At 40.3% G+C, this 12,872-nt stretch overlaps 1 protein-coding gene across 13 annotated transcripts in view; it reads right to left on the bottom strand.

The window, feature by feature from the left end:
* snx14 (sorting nexin 14) overlaps window positions 1-12,872 on the bottom strand; it is a 234,146-nt gene that overhangs the window by 122,513 nt on the left and 98,761 nt on the right. For all 13 annotated transcript variants that reach the window (XR_009446141.1, XR_007248056.2, XR_007248055.2 and 10 more), the window contains exons 14-16: window positions 6,115-6,239; window positions 3,084-3,142; window positions 1,519-1,545 (exon numbers count right to left, since the gene is read on the bottom strand). Coding sequence is in view for 9 of the 13 variants with exons in the window: in XM_048535544.1 (XP_048391501.1) it covers window positions 1,519-1,545; window positions 3,084-3,142; window positions 6,115-6,239 (211 nt within the window). In the remaining 4 variants the exon portion in view is untranslated. The remainder of the gene's footprint in view (window positions 1-1,518; window positions 1,546-3,083; window positions 3,143-6,114; window positions 6,240-12,872) is intronic.

Genomic DNA, 12,872 nt, shown 5'->3' on the forward strand with positions numbered 1-12,872 from the left:
CCTAGTCTGTAAGAGTTATAAAGCTTGGAAACAGACCCTCTGGTCCAACTCATCCATGTTGACCCAAGTTTAGTTTGGGAAACTAGTCCCACTTGCCTGCGATTGGTCCATATCCCTCTAAACCTTTCCTATTCATGTATTTGTCCAGATGTCTCTCAAATGTTGTAACTGTACCTGCATCTATCACTTGGTCTAGCAAAAGACCTTTGCTATTCACTTTACCTATGCCCCTCATGATTTTATAAACCTCTAAGATCACCCCTCAACTTTCTACGCTTCAGTGAACAAAGTCCAAGCCTATCCAGCCTCTCTCTATAACTCAAACCTCTCTTTCCAGCAATACCCTGGCAGGTTTTTCCTGAATTCTTTCCAATTTAATAATACCTTTCCCAAAACGGTGATCAGAATTGTACAACTTGAATGCAACATCCCAACTCCTATACTCAATAGTCTGTGCAATGAAGGCAAGCATGTTAAATGCCTCCTTAACTATCCTTCCTACATGAGATGCAACTTTCAAAGAATTATGTACCTCAATGCCTAGGTCGCTCTGTTTAACAATATTACTACGTAACTGTCCAAGTTCTGCCTTTTTTTGCTACCAAAATGCAATACCTCACATTTATCCAAATTAAATTATATCTGCCATTTCTCAGCCCATTGGCCCAACTGATCAAGATCCCTTTGTCATGGAACTCTCAGCTCACCACTGAATTTATACTGATTATGATGGCAAAAATCACAGTATTATCATCTCCACTTCAGCAAGCGCTAGACAAAAGATTGCAGCTCTTTCAAGTACTAAATGAAGGAATCACTCAAGTTTGTAAATTATGTCAGGCAAAGGCTGCCACTGTACAGCTAAATTGATAAGTCTATGGATCCATATTACAAAATTTATTCTTCAATATTTTAATTCTCAAGGCATAAAGATACTTCGCAAAGATGTTTTCTGCTACAATAATTCTGAACTACAGATAAGCTTATTGCGAGACTGAACAAGAGTCACCTCAAAATAGGGGAGGTAATTTCCTATTGACATCATAAATTAAGATACTTACTTGGCAAAATGAATCTAGAGACTGTCGCTGCATACTAAAATTTGACGGTTAATGATAGATTGCACAGAATGCTTATTTCATGCACATTAAGTGAGGTACTGCCATCTATTGTGCAAGTGCATTATAGACACGAAACTTTAAGTTTCGTATTTAAATTTCTTTAAATATAACAAGAACGAAGAGTATTTCAACTGTAGTCAGCAAAACCAAATAAAAAATCAAATCTTAAACATTTCAGAAAGCTGTTGAATAGGTTTCGTTTAAGGGTCACCTTGAAACAAATAAGCCTTAAAAACATAAACCACACAAGATGAAGCTTGTTTTAAAGGAAAAGCTTAAGAAGCTTGTATACAATCTAGAAAGCTCTTCTGTAAAAATGTAATGAAATATTGAAATGGAATGGCATACTGCTCCAGTCTACAATAGGTGTTTCTCAACATTCTGTGAGCATACTTACCGAAAATCATCCAAATTCAGGCTACTTCTGCAACAACAAACACAACAAATTAAAGTTCAGGCTGCTCAAGAAAATACAGGAAGAAATAATGAAAATATGATTAATGAGAAAACCACTTTTCCTATATTTAACATCATTTGTAAGACAATTAGTCTAGTTTATTTGATGAATGTTGATTAACTTAAATATTAAAGATCACAAAGACCAAGTAAATCAATAAATATTTGGATTCACAAATTTAAAATTTATGTAGATTATATTAAAAAGGGTCTTTCAGCCCACCATTTCAAGCAAATTACAACAGAAGTAATATTAAATCGAAAAAGCTGAACATATATGTGCCGAGGAATCTGTATTACACTAATTTTATGGTCTCAAAAACCAGATAATCAATCTATGTAGTCTCATATCCTACCCTGCCATTCCACACAGTCCTTATTTTGTTTCAGATTATGCCTGCATAAAAATGATATGTTTCTAGTGCGAGCCAAAGGCTTCCACAGCAAGCAATTAACAGGCAAGATCTGTGCTTTGTGAACACTCAATGAGGAAACCAGTTCATAGATTCCGAAGAGCTGCTGCGCAGGACATGCTACAAAGAACCTAACTGAAATGGTTTGGAAACCTTTTTTCAGGCCTGTTCGGTAAGGCTACTGGGAATCGTTAACAACTGTGGAGGTCTGGAGTTAGTGTGTTGAGCTAAGTCCACAGAAGTCAAGTGTTGACATGAGGAGCTCACTACAAGCAGGCTGAGGGGGCTTTCTTAAGGATAGACCTACTATGGACATTAAATTTAGCCACCTTCTGTATAAGCAGTACTTCAGTAGTATGATCAAAAAATTACAGCACTTGTACTTGCACTGAAGTGGAGTCTGTCAAACATCTGCAAACTGTGGCCAGTTTGGAAAGCACAATGAGTAATTACTTGAGATTATAGTTTTGCTAGAAAAAGAGCACAAAAAATATACCACAAAGACATTTTCTCAACTATTTGATAAGTAATTTCACATTTAGCACTTTAAAAAACAAAGCAACTAGGGGGTGTAATGAGATCTTGCCAAGCACATGTAACAGTGCTTATCTAAAAAATTTGCATAGATTACGAACAGCCACAGTGAGATCCTAAAAGTGCCAGCCTTATTGGTATACAACATATGAATTACTAACACACTATAACTGTACTTTTATTTTTACACTGGAAATGGATCCAGAGTAGAACAGGCAAGAACAGCAACATGTACACAAAAAACAAACTGTACTAAGCAGAATGTAGATCAATTTTATTTTGTTGATCCAGGATCGCAAATAAATTAATCTCCAGACTTGAACACCGAATTTCTTTTACATAGGAGAAATTACACTTATCTGGCAGTTACATACATGGGGTGGCAAATTAAAATCTCAGTAACAAGGTAAAGCAAGAACAAATAACTTTTTGAACAGAAACCTCAAAGACAATAGAAAACACCTCAGTAACAAAAAGAACACAAACAATCAGACACTAGACTATTAAAAACTGGGACTGTGGTGGGAGTCATGCTTACCACTAACTCCTGCAGACTCACCTATTTGATTTGGAGTTGCGCGTTGTTGACTCTGCTCCTTTCAACAAATATCTGAAATACTGTGTGGAAGGAAACTGGCTAAACATCATTTGCAATCCAGATCAATTTGTAACTGATTCACATCTAAAATAACAGTTGCCCTAGTAATTGTTTCACTACGAGCACATAGGTCCCATGTTGAGTACAGTTTTTTTTAAATTGAATGCAATGCAAACTCTACAAGTTCAGCACAAGGACTGATGAAGCTACAGTAAAAGTTCAATCATTCTAAACAGCATCAAGAATCTATCTACATACACACTTACTCAATGTTGTCTATATTCTGGCTGTATCGGGGACATACATTTTAAAATTAACATATCAGGTGAAATTTCAACAAATTAATTGCCCACTGTAGAATAATCAAATTCAATCAGTAACTGCACGGGTCAAGAGCAATCAACTCCAGTTTTTACACATCTCTTACCAGCCACAAGTGCTGAAACACTACCCTTTATCTAAAATATTGGCCTATCACTATCACTGCTAACATTCCATGTTAGTTGCTGTGGGATATGTAATAGCCATCAGCCAACTCCTTTTATTTTCCTCACTAAGTACATGAGCGATAGAAAATCAACAACAGTTTGCTTGTACTACCCTCTCTCTAAAAAATGTTTTGCTATCAATACTGTAATATACTGACACAAAAAGCCCCATTGTAAAGGAGGTATACATGCAGGCTTGGCCATAAAGGACCTCATCCTAACATCAGATAAGCTGCACTAGGTTGATACAGAAAGTATGACATGAAAGGATAGTGGGAGCAGATTCAACAGTAATTTTTGAAAGGAGATTGCATATGAGGGGAATATTTATAGGATTATAGGAAAATAAAATCTGGGAGTGAGACCAAAAATGGTTAGCAGTTTTCAAACAACCAACATAGGCAGGTTGGGTGACTGACCTCATGTGCTGTATGATCCAAGGAATATCAACATGCTTAGTACTTACACACACAAAGCATCTTCAGTAAACATCAAATAAACCCATGACTGGGCTGTACTATACAGTAAACACTAGCAACTGCAACTTTGTCTGAGGTAAACACCACACACTCCCCAAAAAAAATACAGACATTGGCTTTGGCCCCTGCCGAGCCTATTTCCTCACTTAAGATCACAGTTGATCTGATTATAACTTCAAACATACGTGCTCGTGCCCTGATAACATTTCGGCCATGGCTTGCCAAATATCTATCCACCTCCATCTTAAAGTTATGGAAAGAATCTGCTTTCACCATCATTCCAGGAAGAGTGTTCCAAAAATTTATGGCCCAAAGAAAAAAACAATTCAATTCATATGTTTTACATTATTATTGTTATTATTTTGTTTGAAACTGAGACCCCTAATTCTAGATTCCCCAATAAGAGGAAACATTTTCCCACATATATCCTGTCAAGACCCCAGAGGATCTTGCATTTCAATAAGTTGTTTCTTACACTTGTAAAGTCCAGAGTATTTAAGTCCAGACTGTTCAACTTTCCTCGTAAAACCACCTGCCCAATCCAGGTGTTAGTCTGGTAAACATTCTGAATTGTTTCCAATGCAATTACATCCTTTAAGTAATGTGACCAATACTGTACATAGATTCCAGCTGTGGTTTCACCAGTACCCTGCATAACTACCTTACTTTTGTATTAAATTTTCCCTACAATTAGATTAGATTCCCTACAGTGTGGAAACAGGCCCTTCGGCCCTACAAGTCCACACCAACCTTTGAGGCATCCCGCCCAGACCCGTACCCCGATAAACCCACACACCCCGGAGGAAACCCATGCAGACACGGAGAGCATGTGCAAACTCCACACAGACAGTTGCCTGAGGCAGGAATCAAACGTGGGTCCCTGGTGCTATGAGGCTGCAGTGCTAACCACTGAGCCATTCATAGTAACTTTCTAATTGGCTGGGATCAATTACTGCAGATGGTGAAATTTGTACTGACAACAAAAAAGTGTTAGCGATCACAGCCAGTCAGGCAGTATCCATCTGATGAAGAGTCACTCAGACTCAAAACGTGAGCTTGCTTTCTCTCCATGGACGCTGCCTGACAGGCCCATCAGCCAAAGTACTTCTGAGGATTAAGGGATTGAGGAGGAACCCACATTTCATTATTCTATCTTGAACATCCATCTATGCAACTAAGAGCACTGATAAGATGATGTCATAAAAGGTAACAGAGTGGGAAAATGTAAGGCAGTAGCTGCAATTTATCAGATTTACACAGCGTTTTTGATAATGTAAAGTTAGGAGTCAAGTGACAGAAAATGTGAGAAAATGTGGCAAGAAAAGCCTGAGCAGTGGAGGCATTGGGGCTGGGAGGGTGGGGGTGCGGGTGGAGAAGAGAAGCAAATGGGTTGCCAAGAGGCATGACAGGTCATCTGAAAGGGAAACTTTGAAAGGAGAGATAAGCATGTGGCCATAACAAGGAGAAAGGTGGAGCTTTGTGTGATTACAAAAGAGGCCCTGTCAACAACAAAAGCCAACTGGGAGCCAGAAAAACTCAGTCACAAGGAATGAATCCATGACAAATTGTCTACAAAATGCCAGTTATTGGAAAAAAAGCTTTTCCGGCTAACATTTGGATGCTGCCGAGTGCTAACTTAAATGGTGCAATATCTAGGAAATTTAAGCTTTCCTGCACGGCGTGGCCTTAAGTTTAATGAGATTTGATAATTATTCACACAAGTTCTTTCAATTCTGCTCCGAGTACAAATACCCAATATGTCAACACAAACACAGAAGATAACATTACTAGTAACTACATCCCATCTCATTAAAAGGATTTAGTGAGAATGAACATATTCACTCCAAAAATGGAAAATTGGTCCCTGAATTCAAAAAGAAGCCCTTGAAAACCTTAAGAACTCTCAATAAACAACATCTTTTGACACCCTCATACTATTCAGAATTCGCATAGGAAATACTTACTTCAAGTCTCAGTGAGGGTTCAAAGAATCCAAAGCAAATAGAGAAGTAACAGATTCCATACCTCATCGCTGTGACAAAACATAGGTGTAAATACAGTTTCAAGTAGGTTCATGACGTGTTCATATGCCTCGAACAAACAGCGCATGGTCTGAAGTTTCACTACATTCCTATAAGATCCTTCTGCAACTGCAAGGGTTAAAATACAACCAATAACTTCAATTATCCAACTGGGTTACAGCTAGCTTCACAAAATTGTAACTTGCATGCGACAAACTGGAGACATAATTACCAATGGCAAGAATCTGTGCAGCTCAAGTGCTGAAACAGTGTATCAAAGAATAATTATGGGGGACTTTAGTCTTCATATTGAATGTGTCAACAAAATTGGAAAGGGTATCTACAACAACAAATTCATAGAATACATCAGGGACGGTTTCCTAGAACAATGTGTCATGGAACGAACCAGATAATAATTGTTCTATTCTTTTTACACGCTCCTATTATTTGTTGATTTACAGCATTTCCTACAGTATGACTACTGTTTGGGGATCTACATTCTACTCTTGCCAAAATCTTCATTCCCTTGCTGCTATTTACATCCACCCAAATAGACTCTACATCATCTGAGCCTAGATTATTTCTCAACTGTCCTGGATCTGCTAATAGTTAACGAGACAGGTTTAACAAATGATCTGAGTTTTTAAAAAATCCCCCTGGAAGCAGTGACGTTAGAATTTAACATTCAGTTTGAGTGCGAGAATCTTAGATTAGAAACCACTGCTTTTAACAAAGAATCATCAAATCATAGAGGATCATTACAATGAAACAAGGATAAAGTTAGCTAAACTGGACTGGGCAGGAAAGGCAGTTAAGCAAGCAGTGGCGGACATTTAAGCAGGTAATTTGTGACTTTCTGCAAAAATACATCCCAGTAAAGAGAAAAGACTGTAGATTAAGGAAGGGATAAACTAACCAGAGCTAACCACGAATGTTAAGGAGTGTATTAAGTTGAAAGTAGCAGCATGTACAGGGTGCAAAAGTCAGTGATAGCCCCAAAGACTGGGATAAATTCAGAATCCAACAAACGAGGGCTAAAAAGATAATAAAGAGAAAGAAAACAGACTTCGAGAGCAAACCAATGATGAATATAAAAAGTGACACGGAGAAATTCTTTAAACATATAAAAAGGAACAAAAGTCAAAGTGACTACTGGCCCCTTAGAGAACTTAGACAGATATTATGAACTAGTGTTATGATGGTAGATACTTTGATTCGGCCACATTTAGAGTACTGCATACAGTTCTGGTTGCCACATTACCAAAAGGATGTGGATGCTTTGGAGAGGGTGCAGAGGAGGTTCTCCAAGATGTTGCCTGGCATGGAGTGCACTAGCTATGAAGAGAGATTGAGTAGATTAGGATTATTTTCATTAGAAAGACAGTGATTGAGGGGGGACCTGATTGAGGTCTAGAAAATCATGAGGGGTATAGATAAGGTGGATAGCAAGAAGCTTTTCCCCCCCTCCAGAGTGGGGGACTCAATTACTAGGGGTCATGAGTTCAAAGTGAGGGGGGGGGGGGGGGGGGAGTTATGGGAGATATGCATGGAAAGTTCTTCACGCAGAGGGTGGTGGGTACCTGGAACACATTGCCAGCAGAGGTAGTAAACGCAGACACGATTGTGTCTTTTAAGATGTATCTGGACAGGTACATGGATGGGCAGGAAGCAAAGAGATACAGACCCTTAGAAAATAGATGACAGGTTTAGGATAGAGGATCTCGATCAGCACAGGCTTGGAGGGCTGAAGGGCCTGTTCCTGTGCTGTAATTTTCTTTGTTCTTTTGTTCTATCCCACTAATACTAAAAAACACAGGAGAGGAATTAAGTACCATCAACATACTTCAGACAAACTAATGGTGCGAAAGGCAGATAAGTCTCCTCGCCCTTATTTGAGGAATTCACGACAAAATTGATGCAGGGAAACAAGTAAACGTTGTGTATTTGGACTCCCAGAAGGTAATCATCAAGGTGCCTCAAAAAGTTGTCAGAGTCATACAGCACAGACACAAACCCTTCAGACAAACAAGTCCTCGCCAAACATAATCCCAAACTAAACTAGTCCCACCTGCCTGCTTTTGGCCCACATCCTTCCAAAACCTTCCTATTCATGTACTTAACTATCTTTTAAATGTAGTAACTGCACCCACATCCATCACTTCCTCAGGAAGTTCTTTCCACACACGAACCACTGTGTAAAAATTTTGCCTCATGTCTTTTTTAAATTTCTCTTCTCACTTTTAACGTATACCCCAGTCTTGAAATCCTCCACCCGAGGGAAAAAAAACTACCATTAACTCCATCTACATTCCTTATTTTATAATTCTCCACATGGTCACCTTTCAACCTCATGGGCTCCAGTGAAAAAGTCAAGGCCTATCCGCTTTCCTTTGTAACTCCTACCTTCCTTATCTAGCAAAATCCCGGTAAATCTCTTCTGAACCTCTCTAGCTTAATAATATCCTTCCTATAATAGGGTGACCAGAATGGACACAATACCCCAGAAAAGGCATTACCAATGCCCTGTGCACCTCAGCATGATGTTCCAATTCCTATACTCAGAGGACTGAGCAATGAAGGCAAGTGTGCTAAATGTCATTATAACCACCCTGTCTATATGCGATGCAACCAAAGAATTATGTACCCGAATCCCTAGGTCCCTCTCCTACAACACTACCCAAGGCTCTTAATTGTTTAAGTCCTGCAGCTGTTTGTTGTACCAAAATTCACTAACTTGTATTTATCCAAATTGAATTCCATCTGACATTTTCCAGCCCATTGGACCCTTCTGCTCAAGAGACCTTTGTGGTCTGAGAAGACTTTCTCCACTGTCCACTACACACCAATTTTGGTGTCATCCAAAAGCTTACCAGCCATGCCTTCTATATTATCATGCGAATCATTTAGATAAAAGTGACAAACAAAAGCCATGAGCTTCCACAGTTCTGACGTTACAGTAATGATGTGGATAGAGTTTTGGCTAATGGGCAGGAAACAGTGCATAGTGATAAGGGGCTCTATTGCAGGTTGGCAACCTGTAACCAGTGGAGCTCAAGAGAGATCTGTGCTGGGAACACAACTGTTTACAATAATGTATCAACAACTTAGTGGAAGTAAGTAAATGTGCTGTAGCCAAATTTGTAGACATCACAGAAGTAGGTGGAAAGGCAAGCTATGACAAACAGTTTGCATGGGGATATTAGTAGGTTAAGTAGGTATACAAAAAGCTGGCAAATGGAGTATCATGTGGCCCAGGTTACCACCTTCAATCAAGGATCTGTCAATAAATCCAACTGGTTCCAAATCACTACATCCCACGCTCCCCCAACCCAAGTCCAGGAATGCAGGTCTGGTCTTCCTCTATTAGCTTCTCCAGGGATGTTTTCGTCCCAGAACCAGTTCCAAACAGGCTCTGTTAGCGATGTGTACCAGACTGTAGTCCGTCCCATGTCAGAGCATTGCGGGAGAATTTCCTCTTCTTCTGGTGGACAGTATTGAGGCTGCATCCATCTTGGACTCAGTGGTTTCTTCAACATGGAGGAGGAGAACTCATGTTTCTGACAGGCTGTTCTGAGGGGCCAGATATGTTTTGCTCTTGCCAGTTTGCGAGATAGCAGCATTCAGGCAGGATTGACATGCTTGTTGAGGACCAGCTCGCCTACCCAAACTTTGTATGTTATCTGATGTGACCTCACATCAACCTTGCCTCATATCCATGCAGTGTCACTTTCATGGTTCTGACACCAAACTTCAGCCCCCGAAGTAAACTGTGCTTCTTGCTTGGATGAAGTGGTAGCATTGGTGTTCCTGATGCCGTTTCAACTTCACCCCAACCCAGGTCCAGGAATATCAGGTTTAACCTGGTGTGGAGTCTTCTCCCAATCAGTAGCTCTGCTGGAACTATCCCTGTAGTTGCATGAGGGGCAGTCCTAAAATCAAACTGGAACTGGGGCAGTTTGTTATCAAGTGAAGCTGTAGGCGGTTTCCTTAAGCCTGCCTTCAATGTTTGGTGTGTTCTTTCTGCCAGGCCACTGCACGATGGATGGTATGGGGTTGTCCAAGTATGCTGAATGCCATTCAACTTTAGGAAATACTTGGATTGTCTGCTGCTAACAGGGGGTACCTGTGCACAGAACACAGAGCTAGCTCACGAGGTGCAGCAAGTAATGGGGATGGCGAATGGAAAGCTGGCACATATTTTAGAGGGGCTGGAGTAAAATGAGGGAAATCTTGCTGCATCTGTACAAGGTACTGGTGAGACCACATCTGAAGTACTGTGAGCAGTCTTGCCCATGAAGAATACCTCCAGGAGTCCATGTATCATAAACAATGCTTGCAAATTTTCAATCACTATCCACCAATTTGCCAAATGAACTCTATGCATGCCCAACCACTTTGAACGGGCATCCACAATGACCAAGAACATTAAGCCTACGAAAGGGCCTGCATAGTTAACATGTAACTGAATCCGGGGTAAACACAAGTCACTGCTACAAACGTGGGGGTGCTGCCCTTGTAAAACGCTCCCTGTCATCTGCTGGAAAAGGGTGTGAAGCTGATGATACCTCAGCCATGTATATCAATATAAACCCTTACAGGTATTAATTGTGGCGTACATCTGGGACTCCACATCCAGTCATAATTGCAGTTAGGCGTAGTTCATGTCTACCTCCACAAAGGACAGACTGCAATATTTCGGCGTACAAGTCCTCTATGCAAGTAATTAGGTATTTCTCTCGCTACGAGAAGCAGTTTGCCGTTTGCATAGCATTCCCACAAAAGGCCAACTGAGCTAAGTGTTGTCCATTCTGCAAACTGCACTGGTTTGGTAATTTCTTCACTTTCCAGCTTTATACCCCTATTTTTGCCCACAAGGCAAATGGCACTGGGCAGGCCTTGTAAAAATCACTGAATTGCTTCCTAGTTAACGTATAAAGTGGCATTGGCCCCTTTGATTGCCCCTATCCATTCTTGAAAAATTCCTGGTATTTCATTAGGACTTAACAGTGAGGCAGCCATTTTCTAATCAAAAGATTTTGAGCCTTTGTAGTACGATCAGTGGTAATGGCACCAACTGCTTCTCTCAGGGTACCAGAACAGAAAAAACACAAAAATCACACCCTTAGTCTGTAACGGTTCCCAGGGAGTACATTCTCAGTCTGGCCAAGGTCTTGCACAAACTTAAGGGTTGGAACTCAGGGCAAATATCGTTAAAGACTGGTTCTGCAACCACTGATATGGGTGTGCTGGTACTGACCTCCATGTGAACTGGGTGATCACTTAACCAAACATTAATTTTAATTGGTCCCGATTTGGATGTTGCTAATTAATTCAACTGCCCCACTCCATAAGTAGGTGGACCTTTTAGGGTGGTGCACGCTCCTGGATACCGGCCTGTGTTTTCTTATTCAAGTCAGGGGTTGTAGGACTCCATTTCTGTCTTGAGACTGCATAGCATCAGCAACGACAATGACCTGTGGCCCAGATCCTGAACAGCTTTTTAGCCAGACGGCTTAGGCTTGGCTTTATTGTGGAATTTTGCTGTGAGCTGGCCTAGGGATCCCTCTGCTCAGGATATGCCTAGCATGAGGGTCTGCAATTGCCTACACTCAAGTGGTTTCCTAAGCAGTCAGGCAGGTAGGAGTGTCCACTTTCATTGGGATGCCCTGTAGCTCCCATGCTCCATTTACCACATTTTCTAATGACAAAACCAGTTGTAGTGCCTGTTTGAATTCCAGTTGGTCGTAGCTAGTAAGTGCTTTTGCACGGTGACTTCATTAATCCCACATACCAAAACAGTGTCTCAGCATCACATTCAGGATTAAACAAAAATCATATGTCTCTGCCCATCAACTTAATCTCGTCAAAAATCCTGATACACATTCCGCTGGTGGGCTTTTCAGGATGTGCACTCTCCTGGATAACCCCCTATGTGTTTCCTTACTCAAGTCAGGGCTTGTAGGACTTGCCCTATGGTTGAATAAAACCTAGAAGTCTCAATTTTAAGTCATCCTAATCTAAATTACAAATTGAGTAAGAGACATTAGTTTATGGGCAAAAAGGGATGAATATCAGGACCAGCTTATCAAGTCACGATTAACATACCCTCAAAACACTCTTGGTATGGCAAGGAGATAGCAAACATTGACTCATTTAAGTTCCTGCAATGATGTGGTGACAGGGCAACGTGTATGGTACAGGGACACGCATGGTGTGGGAGTGTGGGGGGCAAGCGAGTGGGGTGCATGCTTGACCCCTACCCATAAGTTGGTGATCACCATAATATTAACTTTGCGCTTAGGTGTTCATCCAACTAAACTTATACCATTTGGCTCAGTAAAGCAGATATTGAGCATTACCACACTGAATTAGAATCAGAACATAAATCTATACATCTTTAGACAATATTTGGCCAACACTGAGCATTTCTTTTAAGTTTCGGTGAAAACTGCTTTGGTTTTACTACATAGCAATTCCATTTGTGTTGTGTTTTGTAATAAAGTCAAGTCTTTGTACATCAGGATAGTAAATGGAAAAAAAAAATGCAGATTTTAAATGGAGTGCATTGTTATTACAGATATAAACCTAAAGGTAAAATAAAATTCCTGCAAATTGGCAGCACAATTGAAAGTCGGCAGGAAGAATAAAACAGCAAGTTGAATATTCATTTACGAATTTCTGAGATCAAAGATCGACGAGTATTCCAAGTGTCTTCAAGTTAAAAGCAATTTACTCTTTACCAGCAAGTTATGAGATCCTGCC

The sequence above is a fragment of the Stegostoma tigrinum genome, chromosome 9, assembly GCF_030684315.1.
Source record: "Stegostoma tigrinum isolate sSteTig4 chromosome 9, sSteTig4.hap1, whole genome shotgun sequence".
NCBI lineage: Eukaryota > Metazoa > Chordata > Chondrichthyes > Orectolobiformes > Stegostomatidae > Stegostoma > Stegostoma tigrinum.